The sequence below is a fragment of the Maniola jurtina genome, chromosome Z, assembly GCF_905333055.1.
Source record: "Maniola jurtina chromosome Z, ilManJurt1.1, whole genome shotgun sequence".
Lineage (NCBI taxonomy): Eukaryota > Metazoa > Arthropoda > Insecta > Lepidoptera > Nymphalidae > Maniola > Maniola jurtina.
Window position 1 is genome coordinate 517,521 of NC_060058.1, and position 23,499 is coordinate 541,019.

At 37.7% G+C, this 23,499-nt stretch overlaps 1 protein-coding gene across 3 annotated transcripts in view; it reads right to left on the reverse strand.

The window, feature by feature from the left end:
* The window catches only part of LOC123880015, a 46,083-nt gene that overhangs the window by 3,898 nt on the left and 18,686 nt on the right, over positions 1 to 23,499 (reverse strand). For 2 of the 3 annotated variants that reach the window (XM_045927875.1, XM_045927874.1), the window contains exons 2-5: positions 19,128 to 19,303; positions 10,962 to 11,102; positions 8,426 to 10,437; positions 96 to 8,331 (exon numbers count right to left, since the gene is read on the reverse strand). In XM_045927875.1, coding sequence (XP_045783831.1) covers positions 96 to 8,331; positions 8,426 to 10,418 — 10,229 coding nt within the window. In that variant the 5' untranslated portion in view covers positions 10,419 to 10,437; positions 10,962 to 11,102; positions 19,128 to 19,303. The remainder of the gene's footprint in view (positions 1 to 95; positions 8,332 to 8,425; positions 10,438 to 10,961; positions 11,103 to 19,127; positions 19,304 to 23,499) is intronic. The other variant, XM_045927876.1, reaches the window with a different exon arrangement.

Below are 23,499 nucleotides of genomic sequence, written 5' to 3' on the forward strand. Positions count from 1 at the left end.
ATATTAGTATTTTATAATTGTTGGCCGGCAAAAACCCCTAAAATCGTAAGAAATGCGAATGATGTCCTTAAATATTGCGGAAATCAAATGATTACCTCAGATTAGGATCCACCTGTGTCTGAATTTGCTTCGCGGCTGCCGCTTGAGATCTACATTTTCTTTTGATTTTGTCAAATTTGTCTTCAAACATGTCTATGTTATCATACAGGTCCGGGTACATTTTATCTTTTACTTCAGGGTGTCTTTTGGGCTTGGTAGCGACTGAATCTTCTGTAGCTTCAAAGTTAAAATCTTTTTGATAGTTAGATGTAGAAGCCAATACTTCTGAAACGTTTCCTGTCAGCTCGTCCGACGAGTGTATTCGAAGCCTAGCAAATCCTTTCAGACCATTGGCTTCTTTAAGATTAGATATCAAGTCATATTCTAAATTACGAACTTCATCACTTTCTAATATATTTTTCGCAGTGATAGCATCCATATCTTCGTCACTTTTAATTTCGCATGTATCGTCAAGTCTCTTTTCCAATAACGCCAACTGATCCTCACTTGTCTGCGGACAATTAAAACTGTTACATAGTCGAACTCGTTTAGTTTCAGGTAGAATATCTTTTTTATGTGATTGTTTTAACATTTCACAGCAATCTACAAATAGCGCCTCGTCCCTACTTAACTCCCGTCGAGACAGTTCCTGTTCCCGGATTGTCCTTTTGACATCGGCTAGAATTTCTTCTAATGTTGGCAAAACAATATCAGAAGTGGGTAAGCTATTCTTTTTTCTTTTGGCTATTTTATCTTGTAATAACTTTAACCTTTCTAACTGTTGTTTATACGCTATTAAATAATTTGGTTCTTCCTCAATTATTACTGCCTTAACTTTCAACTCTACTTCACATAACCTAGATACATGATATAGAGTCATTTGGTGTCTCAAGAAATTATCAGATCTACGAAATGCTTTTTTACATACGGTGCAAAATCTTGGTTCAAGCTGTTCAGGAGTTGTACTCTTCTTTTTTCTAACACGCTTCGCGGGTTTCTTTGTTGGTGAAACCGAAGATCCTTTCAAATTTTTTGTGTCTTCCTTTCTATTATCAGCTGATCCTTTTTTACTACCACGATCTTTTGTCGCAAAATAAACATCGTCACTATCATTAGCTATAATATGGAATGTTTCGGATATTTTTTTCGTAGCAAGCAAATTAGATTTACGTGGTTTTCTTTCAGAAAAGAATCCAAAGCTTTCCATAAATTGTTCAGATCGAAGATCTTTTTCACTATCAATTTTATCATCTGCAATTTTTTCTTCTTTCTTATTTACTGAAATAGATCGATCATGCTTTTTTCTTGCCTTCGATTTATCTTGCCACTTCTCGTTAGATTCATCAATATTATCACTACGATTTTTATTGCGACCCATCGTAAGTGACATTTCAGCCAATTTTTTCTCCTTCTCTTCAGCATATTTCTTTAGAGGGACATCACTTTTTGATGAATCGTCAGAATCACTACTACCATCTTTTGTGCAAAGAAGAGTGTTTTTGTGAAAACCAATGTTATCGTCGTTACGGTCAGGTACTTTTTCGTTATCATCAACCAAAACATTAGTATTTATGTCTATTATAGCAGTCGTTGTTTTGCTTAATTTTCGTGTTTTAGCTGCGATTGACGATTTAAAAGAACTAAAACTCATTTTAGCAGATATTTCTTTTCTTTCTGTTTTATCTACCATATCTTCCAAGTCAATGTCATAAGGATCATAAAAATCGGCGCCAGAAGATTTCACAACAACAGATTTAGAACGTGCACGTCTAGCTGGTTTGTTATAGCAAGTAACATTTTTCGCAGGTACTACACAGTTTTCAAGACTTTTTAATTCTACTGTACTTCCCGTTTCATCTTCTTTACTGCTAATTGCACCTACGATACTTTCATTTTCATCGTTTAATTTACATTTCTTTGGCTTCGAACTTTGCAAAGAATCTTGTCTTACTGGAGAACAGGATTTTCTTTTTTCAATTGGCAAAGGTTTTGGACTTATATTCGGAGACTCCAAATTAGTAGGTGAACTTATACAGTCAACATTTACTTCACTCGTATCTTTTTTAACCAACTCTTCATTAATCTTAGACGGTATTTCAGAAACCAAATCATTCATTATCAAGGGTGTTTCTTTATTTTCTACTATATTCTGATTTACTTCATTTTCTGTATTGACTTTCTGTTGTAACTCTACATCGGTATCCTCAGACTTAGTTTGATTACGTAAGGATTTTTTCTTTTTTGATTTTCTTTTACATTGGGGGGATATTTTTCGTTTATTGATAGTTGTGTTTCGTGTATTCGTATTTTTCTTTGCAGAAGAGTTCTCATTAACTATACTACTGTCACACTCTGCCGACGAATCTGTTTGAGTTTCCAAATCTTGATCTTTTTGTTTTTTTGAAGCGATACATAAAGCTAAATTATTTTTGTTTTCGTTTAGAATTGGAACTGTTAAAGATTTACTAGAGTTTTCTTCGACCATTTTTGGGTTAATATTTAAAGACATTTTGTTGAAGGCGCCTTCCGTCTTTTCTGGGTTAGTATATGAAGGCGTTTTATGGAGGTTTTTCTCAACTATCACTGGACCAACATTCAAAGATGTTTTGTTGTGGTTTTTTTCATCCAATAAAAGTTTCGAAAATATTAATTGTTTTTTAGTAAGTGGAGCTCTTTGTTCATTAGCATTATCTCGACAAGCAGGATTGACAGTCGTAGTGGAGTTACTATCAATAAATAATGATTTGCCACGTCTACTACGACGTAATGGTGTTACGTTTGTTTCTTCTATCTCAGAATTCATATTAGTAGCAGCACAAATTTCGATACTAACTTTCTTACTTTTCGTACATTTTTCACCACTTAAGTCTTTTGATTTATCGGTTTTATTCAAGGAATGAAGTTTAAGATCATCGCTCTTGGACTCTATGATTTCATTACGGTTTTCGGATACCTCTGCAGTGCTTAATACTGATTCAGTTTCAGTGCCTGCCTGAGGTTGTGGTAAGGATTGTTCAATACAAGAAGAATTTAAAAGATTTTGAGACTGCTTAAGTTTTGAATCATTCTGTCTTGGGTCACTTTTTTCACTGACAACTTTATTGATTTCTGAAATTTCGTTGGTGGATTGGCCGCATGCTGTATGTATTTCCAACATTTTCTTACTTTTATCTTTCTTTACTGGAGGATTTAGACAGTCTATGTTATTAATTTCGGTATTTACTATTGTATTAGACGAAGATAAATTAGGTTCTTGGTCAATAGTTTTTAATTTAAATAATTCTTCAGTAGATTCCGTATTTTTAATTATGTCAGAAGAAACATTGTTTTCTTTATTAATTTCATTTTCGTAAGCTTTATTGTCATTATTTTGATCTTTTCTATCCGAGTATTTGATAATTTGAGCATTGTTAAGGCGTCTCCCTTTTCTAGAATTCTTCTTACCATGGGATATCTTATCAATTAAATTGCTTTCATTACATACGCGTTCCTTATTTATTAAACTAATTTCGCTAACAATAGCTGTAGGTGTACTTTTGGTAAATTCGAGTTTATCTTTTATTAAAGATTTATCACTAGAAATCTCTTTAGATTTACTGATTTTCTTCGCTTTTCTTTTCTTTTTATTTCCTGATAGTTTTCTTTCAACATCAATTTTTGTATTCTGGTTCGAATTAGAAACTAAATTTGAATCTTTCTGTTTTTGCTTTACTATAACAGCTAGTGAAATATCATCATCAGAGTCATCATCTTCTATCAAAGTAGAATCTTTAGGAGTATTGAACAACGATGGTTTTTCAATTATATCATTTTCCTTCGGAGGCACGTCGTGAATCGCTTTTGTCTTATCATTTATATCAAAGTCACTATATGATCCTTTTGAAGATGAGACATTTATTGTTTCTCCTGGAGTTAAAGTAGAATTGTTATTGCAAACGATAGTGGGACATTCATTATTAAAATTCGAGTTCATATCTTTTGAAAGGGTAGAGGTTACTAAATTTGTTTTATCGGTTACAGTGGGAACTTCGTCGTTGTTTTTCTTTTCAATCAATTTCTCTGTCTTGAGATGTTGCTCAGTAGGAGATTCCATGGGTGTTTCAGATGTCCTTAGTACGGGACGATGCTGCGTACTACTAACTTCAGCTTGTTGAATAGCCATAGGACTAATATTTTCAGATTCTTTGCTAGTGTCATCTTGTACATTAATAGTAAGGGACGATTTATTTTGTTTGCTGACCATTGTATTTTCTGACACCATAGAGCGATGTCTTTCGGAGGGTGTTTTAATACGCACTGCCCTTAAGCTCGCAGTTTTGTCACTGCTCGTCTTTTGTACCTTTGACTTAGAAATAACTGCTGTCGAAGCTATATCTTTAGTTGATACATTGATCATATTTGTGTGAATAACAGATTCTAAATTTGTTGATTCTGTATTTTCTGACGAATTTTCATCCACAGTTAAATCAATCACTCTATCTGGGTCATTCTTATCAATGGTGTTTGTTAACCTTTTCACAGCAAGCATATTTGAGCCAACATTTAATTTGTTTGAATCAACACTCGTTGAAGGCGTTTGTTCCTCGATTGACGCACGGGATTTTCTCGTGTTATACATCTGTATTTCACTACTTTCTTGAGACTGGAGTGAATATCGTTCGGACAGCTGAGGAGTTGGCGGTGTCAAAAGTATCGAACTTGACACAGAAATTGGTGACGATTCAGAAAATTGAAAGTTTTTAGAAGATGGAGAAAAAGTGTTATTCACACGTCCATCCTCAGAATTAGCCTCAAACTTAAACTCTTTTGTGTCTTGATTAACTGCTTTAACTATATTTCCCGCAGATCCCGAGTTGCAAGTAACGCCTTCGACTGTTTTAGTATGAGATACGGGCGACGTTGATGTCGATACGTATTGGGGTAGTACGTTCAAAAGTTGGTTTCGATGATCAACAGGCATAGTTCCCAATATCTCCACAAGCTCTTTTGGTAACAAGGCGATTTTTCTGGCAGTTTCAGGATCTTGATCTGAATTTGCAGTACTATTGCTAATATTAACTGTTTCTGGTTTTCTTTGATCTGTCTCCCTTGTAGAAGTTGTTGTAGTCAGAGTATTGGTAACTGGTAACTTTTTTGATTCTGAATTTTTATCATCGGATGACAGATCGTGTGTCTCAGATAATTCAGTGCAATGTGTCTCATTACTCTCCGTTGTTATATTTAATGTTTCTATATTTTTACTAGCTGTGAGAGTGTTTACAGTTGAAACCACTGTGGCACTTGTATATATAGGTTCAGTAATTGAAACTGGAACACTAATGTTCGCTGTAGTGTAAGCTGAGGCAGTCATCTCAGTTTCTGTTTTTTTCGATTTCGAAATACGTGAAGAGTTGCGAGTCGTACTCTCGATAGCTGATTTCGAAACTAAACTTAACGGCACTTCGGAGTTGGAGTAATCGATTTGTTCAAAGTTTTTACTTTTGTTCACTGAACCGTCATGGGCTGATAAATCCTGTGTTATACAAGCTCTCAAAGCTGTGTTCAATGTTGTGTCGAAATGTACTGAGGGTTCACCATAGGAAATTGACTTTCGAGTGCTTGGTCTTGTGAAATTGGTTTCTGAAGGAGTTTGTATTGGCCGATTAAAGCGATAGTCAATAATTTGATCAGAACTCAAACAACGTGGCGCTTGTTGGGTATCATAGTTATCATAATTGCAAACCGTGTTAGTAATAGTGGCACCATTGGTTGGCATAAATGGTCTACTTTTTCCAGACAAATCAGCCGGAACATTTTCATCATTAGATTCTGCATTGTTTGCATATGTATTCAGATGCATCGGTCCTTCCATGATGCTCATATTAGATCTACTCAAGCTTCTTCTACTTGAAAAGTCAGCGGGCACTTCATTTTCGACCACCACAATCCTTTCCGAATTTTCGTCAAAATATTCATGTACAATAATACACCTATCTTCAACGTGCCTGATCGGGTTGGAAAAATCTCGAATATAATTTATCGGTGAACGGCCGTGACCTTCTGCCGTTTTCTCATAGGAATTACTAGGCGTACTGTAATCTCTTCTGTTCATTGATAAGTCAGTGGGAAAATCTTCGTCGCGTCTTACGGATAAATCAGTTGCATTGTCATCTTCTACTTCGGTATTAACTAATTCAGGAATCAGCGGTGTGTACCTCGATTGAAGAGATGCGTGAGCGTAATTAATGCGCAAATCTACGACATCGTCACTGCTTAGCTGCGTGTCTCGGACAGGCAATGTTCCTAAATTTTTATTAGATAAATCTAATGTCTCATAGGTGTCGTACGCCACGACAGGAAATTGTTCCTGTGGAACATATTGAAACGAATCTTTTTTGTTCGTTATCTTATTTGATAAATCCAAAGGACCTGAACGGGCAGCATCGTGCTGCACAGTGTAATGAGTGTGAGGAATATCACGATTACTCGTGTATTCTACAACAGGCGTGTTACGTGATAAAGTCTGTGATCGATGTTCTTCCGACGACCTGTTTACGGGCGATATTCTTTTTTCAATGTTTAAGTTTGCCGTTGTATCTTCTGCTACAGCTCCTTGAGTATAAGGTTCAATAAGTTTTTCTGGAGGGGCCACTGTATTACATGATTGGGCACTTTTTGTATTATTCTTATCAGAATTTCTCTTAATAGATGAGGAATTTATAACTGATTTACTGCGGTTACTTTGCTTGGTTTGTTTGTTTGGTTGATTACTATTCAATTCTATATTTTTTTCACGCGTCGTTCCATTATCTTTAGTTTTAGACCTTGTAGATTGAACATTGGTAGATGCTTTGTTTTTCTGGCTATCTCTGCGATTATTTTTCTTAGGCGTGTTATGGTGTGTTGATACACTAGGATAAGGATTAAATTCAGCCAATTTCGTCAATTCTTTGCTTTTACTTAATAAGTCTAGATTCATAGCATGTTGAAGCAATAGATCATCAGTGGGTACGAGAGAATTTCGACGTCGAGAAGATTCACGTTTCGTATAAGTTTCGGTAATATTCTGAGCAGTCAGCATTTGACTATCATAGTAAAACTGCCTCCATTGCATCAATTCGTCACTAGATAAAATTTCTGCCGCTTTGTCGCTACGGGAACTAAGTCCATGTCGTGTCGAGCTAGACCTTCGGGTCACCCTACTTTTGCTAGCTGAAGATTGCGCATTTTCTTCTACAGCTTTCTTTGGAATATGTTCATGAACAAAATCTGATCTTTGCGTGTAATCTGCGTTCAATTCAGTCGTAGAATGTCGTCGCTCAGCAACAATCGGCTCTGGATCCAAAGGTTCATCGTCACCGCACTGAACAGACACATGGCCTGGCAATGTGCTTGTATTTGGTTCCACTAATTTATTCTTCAACATCGCTATACAATCATTTAACCCCTTTCTTGGTTTATTTAGCTTACTTTTCTGATAAGCTTGGAGATCTAAGGGTCGGCGATGGTTAAAATGTAAAGGCGGTTTATCCAACTTGGTTACAACTGCTTCGTTTTCAAAAAGCATTCTTTGTCCTGCTGGCAAATGTTGGTTAAGGTTGTTGCATTCTTGCTGGACTAAAAATAAATGATGAAATTGAACAGATTTATCGTGTGTTTCAGAGCTCGCTGTCAGACTGGCAATTGAATGCTTCAAAGGGACATTTTGCGATGGAGCAAAGGAATCTCGTGAGTTACTGTTCTGGCCATTGTTAGGATCAGGGCTTTGATTGTCTCGATTATTTGAGTTATTGCTAGAGCGGCTGCTGTGCCCTCTGGTATTGTAAGAACCATCACTAATATTAATTCTTTCAGGGTTGTTTTCTATAGATAATTGTTCTACTTGCACACTGTTCTTCCCATTGTCTGTTGGAGGGGTTTCCACTACAGAAGAGACGTTTACTTTTGGGTCCTTTTGAAGGACGATTTTTCTTTTTGATTTGGTTACAGTATTTTTCTTGAAAGAATCGTTTTTGCGTATTATTTTGGATACTACACGTTTTGCTGTGGTCTTAAACGGTCTTCCGGGAGGGCGGTCGTCAGGAGCGCGTGGATGCTTCTTGGAACCTTCGGCACCCGCACTGGCTGTAGTAACTTGGGACGAACTCTCTCTTTGGGAATTTTTGGTTTCTTCAGTCATTCTTTTCTTCATAACTAGTTTATTTCTTGTTTGTTTAAGATTTCTTCGGGGGCGGACTGTCGGGTTTAAGGGTTTTACCATAACGCGATGACGTTTAGCAGGTAAATCGGCTAACATTTTTCGTATGGTTTCAGCTGCAACAAAACGAAATAGTTAAGTCATAGTAAATAAGAAGGTACTCAAAGAAATTACAACAAACAAAAATTGACACAATGTGTGGAAACTTACCATCCCCGACCTCGGTTCTTATCCTCGGCCTGGATCTCAAATGATTTTTTCGACTGTGTCGCGTTCTAATGTCCTTGCGTATTTTCTTGCGAATCGTGTTATCCGGAAGGCGCGGCCGTCGCTTGCGGACTCCGAACGGACGATGCCTGCATTTCCTACGAACTGCAGGCGTGTCCCCCGCGCAATCTAGCATGTGTTGATGTAAATCTTCTATCGAAATGGACTTTCTACACTTAGTGCACTCCCTGAATCCTCGAAGAGGGCGAGTTCGATTGTTCACCTGACTCGGAGGCACATACAAGTGTTTCAATATATCGGAGTTCAGAAGCACATCTCCGACGATTTCATAGTGCTGTATCTGAGCATTCGGGTGTTCCGCGGATATGTGCGAGGAAAGCCCTTTGGAGTCGTGAGTTTGCGCGCCGCACGCGCAGCACACGTAGCACCGGGGCCGGACCCACTCGCCGCTCAGCACCGCCGGCTTGAGGTCGAAGCTCGGCGCGGTGGGCACCAGGCCCAGGGAGGCGGGGAACTCTGCAGGCGAGCGGCCCGGCGCTGGAGGCCCCGTGTACTTGACCACCTGAGATGTCGACGCAGGCAATTCTCTGCTTTCGAGTATTTCTTTCAATTCTTTACCAATAATTTTTTGCTTTTCAGTCTTCTTTTGTACTGGTGATTTATTAAACTTGCTTTCATATTTACGCCTCATGCACAGCTGAGTCCATATGTCTAGGCTGGAGACCAGAGATATGATACAATTGTTGGTATGCGAGTCGCGTTTGAGCTGCTCGGGGCTCATGAGGCTCTTGTCGTTCTCCAGGTTGTCCCATTTCCATTTGTGCTTGGGCGCTATGGCCCGCGGCATGTACCCGTCGAAGCCGTGCCGTGAGAACTGCTCGCATGCCAGTAGTATTGGAAATCCTTCTACGGTATTGATCGCAACGATGTTTTTAGCTTTTCTGGTTTTTATCGTGTTCTCCGGGTCAGGATTGAAATTACAAGAACCATCGAGAAACTTGGTTAAATTTTCTTGAACGTTGCTAGCAACTTTTGAATAAAAACTCGTATCAAAACACTTTTCAAATTTTTGATGAGAGTCATCATTATTTTTCAACCATTCCCTGGCAGTGGATTCCCCGGTTCTGGGGGATCTATGGACGACTCCTAATCTGGAGAGTATTTGGTCGGCATCAGTGTTTTGAAAGGAAAAATTCGGTGGACCTCTCTTACTCCATTGTAAATCGTCTAAGATGATAACTGCATTTTTCTCGACGACTGCGCCATTAACTAAGTTCTTGCCGGGAGGCAAAATGAAATTCGTAGTTATGTTATCCTCGATGTCGGCTAGGTCGTGCAAGTGCGAAGATTTCACTTCGCAGGAAATTACAATACCGTTAAAACCTTGCTCTTTAGGAAAATCTTTAGCATCATTCTCGAAGTCATTACGTCCGGTGATATTCTTTTGACTCTTTTTGGGTGTTACTTTTTGGCGCAATTTGTTACGATATGGTAACTTTTGTTTTTCACAAACGTTGAGTTTGTGCTCGGCCAGCTCGGCCGTCGACGGGAACCTGGTGTGGCAGTCGGAGCAAGCGAAGTATTGGTTGGGATGGCTATCGACCATGTGGCGGATGATGTCCCGGGCGTCCGCCTCGCCGTGGCCGCAGAAGAGGCAGCCGAGCGCGCTGTCGTGTTTCGCCGCGGAGAGATGCGTGCGTCGCACGTGGTTGGAGAGGGCCTGCTTAGAGAAGTAAGTCTTATCGCAATAGGGGCAGAGAGTTTGCGTGGCGGGTGAGTCAGCCTTGTCAGTGAGATCATCTGATTTGTTTGGAGACGCTTTGGACGGTGTGCTGGTTCTTTTGGGTCTGTCCAGAGCTGGTTTGGTATCGGGCTTGCGAGTGTTCTTAGAAGTTTTAGGACTAGGTATGATAGATTTTCTCGGTCTCAACCTTCCATTTAAACCAGACGATGGTTCAGCTTCACCCGTATTCATCGTGTCCGGTTCCACCCACCTGAAAATAATACAATCATATTCAAATCTAAAAACATCACAACACACCAGCGAAACTGGTACTGGATAGTCAATAAAACGAGTACGGACAAGTATAACGTCTAAAAAATCAGTTTTAGAAATACAATTTTTTTCAGCGGCACGAAGCGTTAGCGTTCAAATGATTTGGAGAAATAATTCCGCGAGCAAGCGGCCGCCGCGCCGTGCGCGTGCACGGTTTCGCGCACGAACGTAGCTTTGTCTGCAGAGAAGTAGCTGTATGCATACTGTGTTCAGTTCGAGTTCACGAGTTCGCCTCTCTGTGTTCGTTCGATAAACCGACAAATCGCAGCTCACTCCGCGCGCGACTTGAAAAGCCCGTAACATGCGCTTGAAAATCACAGTTAGCGCGCGTGACGCGTCCAGACTAAATACGATTTGTTCAAAAGTGTGTTACATTGCAGTAATGTGGACTGTAATTTTTTTCATTGGATGTTACCTTGCGTCAGTCTGTGCGCAATATAAAGTAACAGCTACAGTACTCACGTGGTCAGTAAGAACAGATCATCGGGTGTGAGGTCATCTAAACGATCGTCTGATGCGAACGGGTCCGGCGCGATGATGTGCGGGTCCGCCGCTACATCACGCTTACTCTTCCCCGGTGTCAATAAACCATTTGGCGGGTATCTGGGCCAAAGATTGCACATCGATTAACCGATTGTAAAATAAAAGTACATTACTTTCCAGGCCAGAAACAAAGTATTTTACCCTTTTTGAAAAGTATCTTAACTTGAATCTTAAAATGATAATAAACTAATTGAAAATTCACGAAAAAAGATTATTCGATCTTTCAATGATCTTTCGATCAATAAAAATGCATTTTCACACCACTCGCTCCACAATGCCTTATTACCATCGATGTATACTTATTACTGACCTGTTATCTAAACGTAAAATACGTCACAACATTTCAAATTCAAAATGTATTTCTGTGTATTAATTAAAATCATAGATATGTATTAAAACGCACAGAAATTGTCCAGTTACTGTATTTTTAAACCAAAGAAAAAACCACGCTTAAATAGATTTCATCATATTAAAACAAAACATGATGAAAGCAAGTTTTAAATTTTCAGAACGGTAAACGAAACGGCTAGGTATCTACTCAAACGAAAAAAAGCAGTGCGAAATATTATTATGATGAAAACTAAAACTCAAATCCAACCGTCAAAGAGACGTTTTTAATTTCATTTTTTAACCCCCGACCCAAAAAGAGGGGTGTTATAAGTTTGACGTGTGTATCTGTGTATCTGTGTATCTGTGTATCTGTGTATCTGTGTATCTGTGTATCTGTGTATCTGTGTATCTGTGTATCTGTGTATCTGTCTGTGGCCTCGTAGCGCCTAAACGAATGGACCGATTTTAATTTAGTTTTTTTTGTTTGAAAGGTGGCTTGATCGAGAGTGTTCTTAGCTATAATCCAAAAAAATTGGTTCAGCCGTTTGGAAGTTATCAGCTCTTTTCTGGTTTTCTTATTACTTTTATCCCAGGACCACCAGAGGTTACGTATTTTCTGACACAGGAAATATGTACGATTGAGTAGTGTTAGTAAGTACTAAGAAAGCATGCCTAGCCTACGTGCTAGCTTGCTTAGACGGCCAATTTTCAGGTATCTGATAATCAAGGTACATAAAACCATTACTTACCTCACGTAAATTCTCCAAACTGATTTTTACGTATATTTTAGGCAATATCCTTAAAAATATGTCGCCAATACTCCCAGGCACTTCCCGCGTCGGCCGTATTGCTTTGCAAACGCTTTAAAGCTCCCAAAATAAGTAATTACTTAACTGCACGTAAATTCTGATGCTCCATTTTTATATATGTCCACCAGACAACTATTTTAAAACCTTTTACAAGAAGACAGACCGATCCAGAGGGCCAATCATCCCCTAAATTCAATTTTAATGCCTCTGTGGGTTTGAGCGCGAGGGCATCATTATCTACGCGCATGAGACTGAGTAAGACATGTATTAGGATATATTGACTTCTCTCTCACTCTCTTATAGTTTACTTATGTCAATTAATTATTAATATTTAAAAAAAACAGCTAAAAATAAAAAAAATTGGAGAATTCACGTGAGGTAAGTAATGTTTTTATGTACCTTGATTACCTGATACCTGAAAATTGGCCGTCTAAGCAAGCTAGCAGGTCTGTAGGCATGCGTTCTTAGTACATACTAACACTACTCAATCGTCCACATTTCGTTCGTCAGAAAATACGTGACGGCTGGTGGCCCTGGGATCTTTCACTATTGTAACAGAGGTTCATAATATTATGTCAATTGGCAAATGTCAAGCTGTCAAGATGGACGTTGCTTAGATACATAATTATTTATTTGAAAATAATGTTTTGGAAAACTCCGATACTTTGGATCGTAGGCGCGGAGTTTCTAATTTATAAAATATTATAATCACAGTTAAACGAGAAAACATCAATTCAATTATAATATCCAACCATCGAATGTATCCAACAGTCAACCAAAGGCCACGAACAATCAACCCAAACCCAAACCATAGTCAAACTATTTTTAGGGTTCAGTAGGTATCTGTAGAAAAAAAAAGATGTAGCCTCGACTGTTTTAGTCGCGTAGGTGTGCATGGCACCATTAAATATCGTAGGAGGCGATGACCCTCCGCGCGGCTGAGGTTCCCGCATCGTAGTCGCTTTGTCGCGCAGGTTTGTATGATGCATTAGACGCACCTTCTTTATATTTTATCTGCTTGAACTCAGCTTATTTATTTTGACAAAATACGTTAAAAATTCATCATCATCAGGATCAACCCATCGCCGGCTTACTACTGAGCACAAGTCTCCTCTCAGAATGAGAAGCTACCACACTGGCCAAGCAAGTATTGGCACACCTCACGCACCTTTGAGGGAGCATTATGGCCAACTCTTAAGCATGCAGGTTTCCTGACGGTGTTTTCCTTCACCACTTCGTTGTCTGTCTGTGTGTCATCTTTCAAGAGAATCAAAACTTATAAATTGGGTACTTCCCGTTTACGTAGAATCATGAAAGGCAGGTAGCAATATCTTATAGGCCAAGCACTCTACTCCTGTGGCCCAAGTAAACAGAAAAATCCGACAACTGAATTGTCATTACATAAAAAAAAAACTTGTACGGAACTCTTCATGTGTGAGGCAGACTCGCACTTGACCGGTTTTTGAAAGTTATGTCAAATAAAAATTTTACATGCAATAACAAACAAAATGAAATACAAGCCACTTTATTCCTTATTTCATCGGGTGAAAGTCGATTTCAATTTAATCGTAGGTATATCTTGAAAAGCGAACTTATTATACGACTACGTAAAAAGGGGACATTTTTAAAGCAACGACATGTTAGAAACAGATATTTCGTTTTGGTCGTGTTAAACTATGTGAGTCATTCAGATAATTCTTGATTTAGTGATGTTCGGTCAAAAATATTTCATGGAACGTATAATTAACATAACATTGATGTTACTTTTGAAGAGATATTAGCTGCCTTATTGGATTTATATTATTATAGAAATTGGGTTTTAGAATGGCACAAATAAACGGTAATTTATGAATAAAAGTTTAAAAAGCGTGAAATAAAAATTAAATTAAAAATTTAAAAAACCCCCGACACATAAACCTCTAAAAAGTAAAAAAATAATAGGTAAGTATGTATGGGCCCTTTAAGAATAGTATAAATAGTAAAGTTTTTATCCAAGCGTTCGTTGCGTCGGGGGACCGCTAAAGTTAACAAAAACTATTCTTCCTACAACAGATGACTTTCATAGTTTATGATAGGTAGCGGTCCCCTGGCGCAACGAGCGCTTGGATAAAAACTTTACTATTTATACTATTCTTAAAGGGCCCATACATACTTACCTATTATTTTTTTACTTTTTAGAGGTTTATGTGTCGGGGGTTTTTTAAATTTTTAATTTAATTTTTATTATAAAATAAAATACAACCTGTTCGCGCCCTCCCACCCTTACAGCACTAGAACTACCCGTTTCCCCCCCCCCCCCCCATTCACGCCTCCCCTCCCTCTATCTCCCCAACCTCCTCTTACACAACTGTACTCTATCTACATCTACATCACAGGGTCTATTTAAACGGGCCACACTTGACACCACAGCGGCAGCGACGTCGTGTCGTGTCGCCAGGCAGTGATCCCGTAAATAGTCTGACAGCGTTTTTGTACGAGCAACCGCACGGCACGATAAAATGCGGTGTGAACTTCGAGCGTCATATATTTCTATATATCGTTTACTCATTCAACAACACTACATCTACATCTGTTCAGAAATTTTGAAGTTGAGGAGTTGGGCTATTCGACTTTATGTTCTACTAGCTATTACCCGCGGCTTCGCTCGAGTGATTATAGATTTTAATAATAATTGAGGTTTGTTACACTATTTTTTTGGTGCAATACTTAAGTTATTTTATCATGTTTATAGCATGCTATCCTGCGGGAACTGCTTGATTTTTTTGAAGGAAAAGTGGCCTCTATCATTTTTTAAGTCCTCGACTAAGTCTATGCAAAAAATGATGCCAATCCGTAGCTCTGTTGCCGCGTTTTGAACGATAAATGCGTGAAAGACAGGTTGCTATCTCGCAGGAACTGTTATTTTTTTTTTCGAGAGAAAAGTAGCCTTTATTACTTACTCATTAAGTCCTCAACTATGTCTTTGCAAAAAATACCGTCAATCCGTAGCTCTGATGCGGCGTTATTGAACGACAAATGCGTGAAAGATAGCATGCTATACTGCGGAAACTGTTTGTTTTGTTTCGAGAGAAAAGTAGCTTATATCACTTTTTAGGTCTTCGACTATGTCTATGAAAAAAAAAATCCGGCCAAGTGCGAGTCAGACTCGCGCACTGAGGGTTCCGTACTCGGATATTTTTTCCAACATTTTGCACGATAAATCAAAAACTAGTATGCATAAAAATAAATAAAAATCTGTTTTAGAATGTACAGGTAAAGCCCTTTCATATGATACCTCACTTGGTATAGTTATCTTACTTTGAAAATTGAAACATATTTTCGGGGGCACTACCGTGCCCCCAGACTGCCTGCCAAATTTCATGATTCTAGGTCAACGGGAAGTACCCTATAGGTTTCTTGACAGACACGACGGACAGATGGCAGACAGACGACAGACAGACAGACAGACAGACAGACAGACAGAAAGACAGACAGACAGAAAGACAACAAAGTGATCCTGTAAGGGTTCCGTTTTTCCTTTTGAGGTACGGAACCCTAAAAATGACGTCAATTAGTTTGCGCTGTCCAGTAGTTTGAACTGTGCGTTGATAGATCAGTCACTCAGTCAGTCAGCTTTTCCTTTTTTAATTTAGATTTTAGGTGGTGGTATCACACAACTCTGTGCCCAGCTTTTATGTGGCGCATCTGCAAAGACCCTAATGACTCGCTAACGAAACTTGGTTGACTAAGTTTTATTAATAAGGAAAATAACTACGATGCAATGTGAAAAAGAGTGAAATCGAAAAATGTATAACACAAGAACGACCGCTACAAATTATTGCATCGGGAAGAAACTGTAGTTAATACACAAACTATCAAAGGTATAAAATATTAATGAAGCTTTCTGATCTCTGATTAGTTTTATGTGGTATTGTGAGATAATAAAGGTAATAAAAAGAATACCCGGTCTTCATCTCAAGCGTTTGTAGCCCTCGCAGCTTTAGTTTCAAGTTGACGTTATTGTCACCAACCATCATCATTATTATCATCATCACCCATCGCCGGCGCACTACTGAACACGGTCTCCACTCAGAATTAAAATGGTTTGGCCATAGTTGCTCGCCAAGTGCGGATTGGCAGACTTCACACAGCTTTGAGAACATTATGTGGAACTCTCAGGTATGCAGGTTACCTCAAGAAGTTTTCCTTCATCGTTAAAGCAACACATGACTTCGAAAAGTTAGAGGTATCCCCGGGACCGAACCCACGACGAACAAACCTCCCGAATAGGAGACGGACGTCTTACTACTAGGCTATCACGACTCTATCACCAATACTTTACATAAATTACATAACTTATGGCATTCAAATAATATACAATCTAAGTAAATGTATTATATTTTTTTATAAAATAAATATAATTTGAATTTCTCAGGAGAAAATGAGGTGTGCTGGAAAGTAAAATATTATCTACTTAAATACGAAATTTCATACAAATCATTACAGCCGTTTCCAACAAACTGATTACATATATACTAACTACTTATATATTATAATTATACAATAATTGCTCGCTTAATGAATAGGGTAAATACAATTAAATACACACCTTACAATACAATAAAAACAACAGATTACACTAAAAAAAATATTTACGCATAGAATAAATAAACATAAATTGAAATAAGATACACAGGTAAATAAAATTAAAATATAAGACCACTAAATCAACTGAATAACTAAAGCAAGATGTTTAACATTCAGAGAGCAGCAGATGCACACAGACACCAGCTTTGCCGCTTAACTGATCTAAATGTTATGTACTACGATAGTTAGAAGATAAATAAGACAGTTAAAAGTCTACTATTTACTAAATACACATATACAATAATTTGACGACGTCCCCGGCGCAGTGATGAGCGCGTGGTCTTATTAGTGGGAGGTCCCGGGTTCGATTCCTGGCAGCGGAAATTTGGATGCTTATAATTTCGAAATTTTCTCTAGTCTGGTATGGAGGCTTCGGCTGTGGCTAGTCACCATCCTACTTGCAAAACCGTGTCGCCAAGCGATCTAGCGTTCCAGTACGATGCCATGTAGAAACCATGAGTTTAATAAAAACTGTCATACTTGTAATGGAATAAAAAAAAACAATAAAAACACCAAATTGACAAATCAATAAACGAATTAATTATTTATTCATTTATTGCGTACGAGAGATAAGGACAGAGATAATAATCTCTCGCTTTCGCATGTAACTTATACTACGCGACAGGCCGAGATGGCAATCAGAGGCGGGGGGATTATCCCCACCCCGATTGCCGTGTCGAACTGTCGCGACTTATAATAATGGTCAGTTTGTCTACGGGTGACCAATCAACACTGAGCTATGCATATAATATTTAAAACATAGCAAGGATCACGCGATACGCGCTGGCTCGCTCGATTGCATTGCCCATCTCGCTGTCTTCTGTCTCTCTCGCTTGCACTTGTGCGCATGCATGTCGCACTATCGCAGTCGGAAAACACACCGCGCAGCTCAATGTTGTTAGTAGAAAAAACATAGCACCAGAAAGTTTATAGCTTAGCTGAGCTCAGCGCAGCATAGCTCGATGTTGATTGGTCACCGGGCTTACTAAAGTATTATATCGTTTTACTATAGTATTATATTAGTACTAGCCATTTTTTAACGTTTATACTGTGTGTCTTTTAGTTGTTAATATTTTATTTTTATTATGTAAATATTTGTATGTATAAAAACTTTTGGTTAGTCAAATAAAAAAAATAAAAATAAAAATTATCACGCGCGCGCGTTGGTCGCTTTGGTCGAATAAAGTCAACAATTAAAGAGGAACATAAAATCTCAGCAATGCGTCGCAAGCAGACAGAGCTTCAATGTATAAATCGGCAATGCACAACAAACAATTTGAAAAACAACATTTACCCAAGTAAAATTATTATTCCATTTTTGACGACTTTCCTGACGCAGGGGGTACAGGGCTCGCTGAAGCAAATATCACTTCGTGAGGAAACCTGCATGCCTTAGAGTTCTCCATAATTTTCACAAAGGTGTGTGAAGTCTGCTAACCTGCACTGGGCCAGCATGCCAGACTATGGCCTAAATCCTTCTTAATCTGAGAGGAGAGCCATGCTCTACTGAGCATCAGCACTCAGATTAAGAAGGATTTTTCCTCTCAGATGGTGGGCGATGGGTTGATTAGTCTCTCAATACCTCAATTGCTCTGTTTACACGTCTTCGTCGAAACTCTGATGTTATATCGTATCCTCATTCTGTGCTATTCCTATTTACTTCCCACAATGCGTTGTGAGTGTCGTATCGCAAGTAATGTGAAACTAACCTAACATTGAATAGAAAAGGCAGAAAGGCGCCAGCTGTTCTTTTCAAAAATTTAAATTGCAAGTGATTTCAAGTCATCTGTAATTTGATCAATCAATGCAATCGATCCGATCATTTGCAGCTAACAAAGGTCGAATAGTCATATAAAATGAACCGAAGCTCAAATAGTCATATATGTAAAATTAACCGTACGTTACGTCTGTCAAAAGTAACAATTTTTAGAAGAAAGTATTGGTGTCGATTCTGATGGTTTTCTCTAATCTAAATTTTAAAGTCTCTGCATCTTTTTCTTTTTAATATTGCTAAAAAAGGACGGGTATGAATTTTAAATTTAAAGACTTTCGTTCTACTAAAAACAATAGGCTCACGACTGGAAAGTCACGAGGTTTGACAGTTCTAATTAAATTAGGTTTGTCTGTCCTTTTCTTATTACGTTGGAAAGAAAAAGATGAGATTTTCGCGCCATTCAAAAATAAGATTTCCGCGCATGTACATCTGTGTAACTTATAAAAGTGGTAATATTAAACATAAGCATCACTGCCTACGGACTTCATATTGCTAGTCAATAGTCTGTGTGTGGTAGTAATGTATGAAGATGCGATTTTTACTTACGAATTAAGTGTTGGGGCGGCGCAAAGCGCCCGCCCCCGGTTGTACGCAGGCCCACACGTGGCGCCTTCTCCCCGCTGTGGCCAATACGCAAAGAGTCGCTACGAAACTGCTCACAGCGGACGCGCGTCGCCGCAGCCAGGTTGGTGGCGGCCCTGGCCGATGTCAACCAGTGTTATCTGCAAAACCATTCGCATTTATACCTCTTTCTGCATCATGTTCCTCATTACTGAGGGCTGCGACCTCTTTCCAATGTTCCTAAAACGGTTAGTGGCAATTGTATGTCAAAATATCTCGAACCACATTTGATAGAAAATGATGAACCAGTATTGGTCAATACCCTGACAAAAGAAACGGTGCTTGGTTTAAAGGAATGCAAGTGGCCTGGAGGGTACCACATTATTAAGCCAGATTATGCACAGTTTTACTGTTCCAATAATGGTGAGAGTATGTTTGGGAAAATAATGGGTTTCCACTTTCCAGATCCTTCCGTTTACGACTAGACTAATAAAGAGATTTATAGAGCGTACTTTGACTTTGCTCAGACTTATGATTGGGTTAAAACAAGAGAGATTTATGTCAGAGATATACATAGGTATGTCTCGTTTTAACTCTGTCTTAAGTCTAAGCTAAGTCAGAGTGCGGTCTATAGATCTCACCCTAAGAGGACGAGATTTCGACACTCAGGGCGTACTAAAGCTCGCGCAGGTGTATATTGTCCCGGAAAGGACTTGGACCTGAAGCAGCGTAGTGGGAGAAAGTTGACGAATCCGGGAAGCGAAAGTCGCCCCAATAGCACGCGACAGGTCAACACGGCAATCTTGGCGGGCAGCCCCGCATACCGGCACGTTACCCGCGCTATCCCGCAGCGGGTTAGCGCGGGGACTGTGCGGGTGTGCGGGGCGTCCCCAACCCGATTGGCGTGTTGACCTCTCTTTAGTTGTAGTTCGCCTCTTGGCGAACTATAACTAAAAATGAACTTACAAAAACAGAGTTGCCCTCAAGACAAGTGTAAATTAAAAATTTATAACACCCCCGACAAGTGAAGGTTACAGTAACTAGAAACGAGCTGATAACTTTCAAACGGCTGAACCAATTTTTTTAGATTTTGTACCTACATTTTTAGTTTTCTTTTTGTTACCTGTCATTTTGTGTTTTGTGGTGCAATAAAATATATATACATACATACATCATACATACATATTCCTCGTACTATCTTAAAGTATATTGTATAGTATAGTTAGTAATAGAGTCGAGTAGAGCTCGACAGAGGCGCCGGCTTTTAGAAAATCCCGTGAGTGCTCCTGCCCATTTAATGTCTCGTTTAAAATATCGGGCGAAATGCGAGAAGAAAAGTTCACACTGACTGACGGATAAATATCCGACACAATCGTGAAAATCGCTTCTAAGTCCTTACAGTGACAGCCATGTTTTAAGTTGCCAAATAGGTAGTGGGACAGAAGCATGTTGCATTTTGTAAATGTTGGTAAGATAGTTAAAAAACCGGCCAAGTGCGAGTCAGACTCGCGCACTGAGAGTTCCGTATTCGGGTATTTTTTCCAACATTTTGCACGATAAATCAAAAACTACTATCCATAAAAATAAATAAAAATCTGTTTTAGAATGTACTAGTAAAGCCCTTTCATATGATACCCCACTTGGTATAGTTATTTTATTTTGAAAATTGAAACACATTTTAATTTTTTTTTAATGATGTACCTAACCACAAATTCGCGGTTTTCAGATTTATTCCTGTATTTGTGTTATAAGACCTACCTACCTACCAAATTTCATGATTCTAGGTCAAATTTCATGATTCTAGGTCAACAGGAAGTACCCCATAGGTTTCTTGACAGATACGACGGACAGACAGACATACCGACAACAAAGTGATCCTATAAGGGTTCCGCTTTTCTTTTTAAGGTACGGAACCCTAAAAAATGCTAGATTGAACAATAAATGATACATAACTATATTTTTATAATATTTCTTTTTGTATTCGATAGATACGTGATCATTTATTTAAAAAAAAAACATATGACGAACCTTCCACAATGTATGCTAACAAAAAGTAAAAACCATTTCCTAATGGATTGGGATTTTTGCATTTTCCAGCTAAACGGTAAGTTTCATCATAAAATATGTCAAATAAAAATTGTAGATCATGTAAATATTCATGAATATCTATTAACAACCCATTTTTGTGAACCTTGACGTTGAATATTTTTTTTTACAAATGTGGGATCTATAGTGATTTTTCACAATTCATTTATTTACTTAGAATTCTTTATTGCACACACAAACATATACATACGTATAGTTTTACGATAATATACGTTTTACGATACGGTAGTTTTACGATAAGAGGTAATGTGAGCGGCAATCGTTATAAAATAGATTTTTAATTCTACTTCTTGTCATTTTATGCAATAAATCACAGCATCTTAATGTATTCTATGAATATTCTATATATTCTATGAATTTCTATGTATTCTATGAATTCATTATGATTAAATGCCGAATTAAAGAATATTTTGCTAAAATCTGGCCTGTCCCCTTCATGATTTTGGTAAAACAAATAAAGGAGGTTCTCATATTTTTTAACTTTTTTAATAAAAAAATAATAAAAAATATTTTTTTACAATTTGTATTCATAAAATAACTCCTTATTATTTGTTGAAGATACGATGTTATGTTAATTTGCTTATATGTTTAGCGACCGACACTAAAGAAGCTCTAGTTTTAGATTTAATGAATGACTATAATACAAAAGTAATATTATAATAAGTTAAGTATAATGTTTAGTAAAAGTTCATTTATTCATTTTTTATAGCATAAAACTCTCAAAATATCTATCCTGATCTTGATGTCTCTACCGTGCCCGATGTCTCTACCCTGGCGTTCTAAAAAGTAACCAAATATGTATAAAGTGATTTGCCCTTTCGTGAATGTGTATATAAAAGGGATTAAAATCCTAATATACACGTTTCATCAAAAAACTTCAACTTTTCCCCTTGGCCACATCCTCTATGGAAACGAAACCTCTTATCGTAGAATCACCCATATATTTATATATTATGGTGTTCGTAGTTCAACAATTGTACCAATTTTTAGCTCTATGCGATTACTGTAACCTTAAATGTCTATTTCGACCGGACTATAATATAATTTATATCCCATAGTGAGAAACGAGCTTAAAATATTCACTTAGTTGTTCTACATACCTATATCAATAATCCGTAGATTGTTCAATTAATATAAACTAAATACTACTTAAATATCGTAGAAGTATGGTAACCGGCCAAAACCCGGTAGCAATGCATAAAATATTTGAAATTGATAAAATAAACTACTTAAATAATATTAAAAAAGTAAGTCACACAATAATAAAAAAAAAAGAATTCAATCATGTACTAAATAAAATAAACCAGGCATTCTTTGGACAATCGTTATTGAAAATTAACAGCGTTTTACGAATGAAAATAATAATGTTATATGTATTAACCAGTGGTATTAAGTAATTAAGCACATACTTAATATAGAATATGTTTAAAATATACAATGTTGTTTAAAATCCTATCTCTAATTTAATAAATCAATTAGCAGCATTAACAGGGCTCTCTCCGTCACTTAGTCCATACAGTCGTAGTCCCAATTTCATTTAAATATTAAGCAACCAAAGTCCATGAAATTTTACAGACATATTTTAGAAACTAATATCTGTGCCTGTGGTGTTTTAGGTATTTCTAAAAATATGTAGTTTTAAAATTACAGGGGCTCAAAGATTTGTCTGTGAATTTTTAAGACCGCGTAACTTTGAGCCTAAAATTTTAACGGAAATCTGGAAAACCACAGGCATAGATATTAGTTTCTAGAATATGTCTGCAAAATTTCATGGACTTTGGTTGCTTAATATTCAAATGAAATTGGAACTACGTTTGTATGGAGCGAGTGACGGAGAGACCCCTCTTAATCCATGCATCATACTTGATATTTTAAATGCAAAAGTGTGTTTTTTTTGTTTTCCTTCAATCGCACCGCGATAGCCGACATGATTTTTGCATGACTATAATTAAAGACCTGGAGATAGGCAAATTTTTATCCCTTTTTAAAAACCTAAATCCATGACTTTCTGTACGTCTGTCTGTCGTATCTGTCAAGATAACCTATAGAATACTTCCCGTTGACCTATAGAATCAAGAAATTTGGTAAGCAGGTAGGTCTTATAGCACACGTAAAGGAAAAATCAATAACCGTGAATTTGTGGTTCCATCACAAAAAAAAAATTAAAATGTGTTCATGAACAAACATTGATTCGTATTTTCATTTTTCTAATTGAGATTTATATACCAAGTGGGATATCATATGAAAGGGC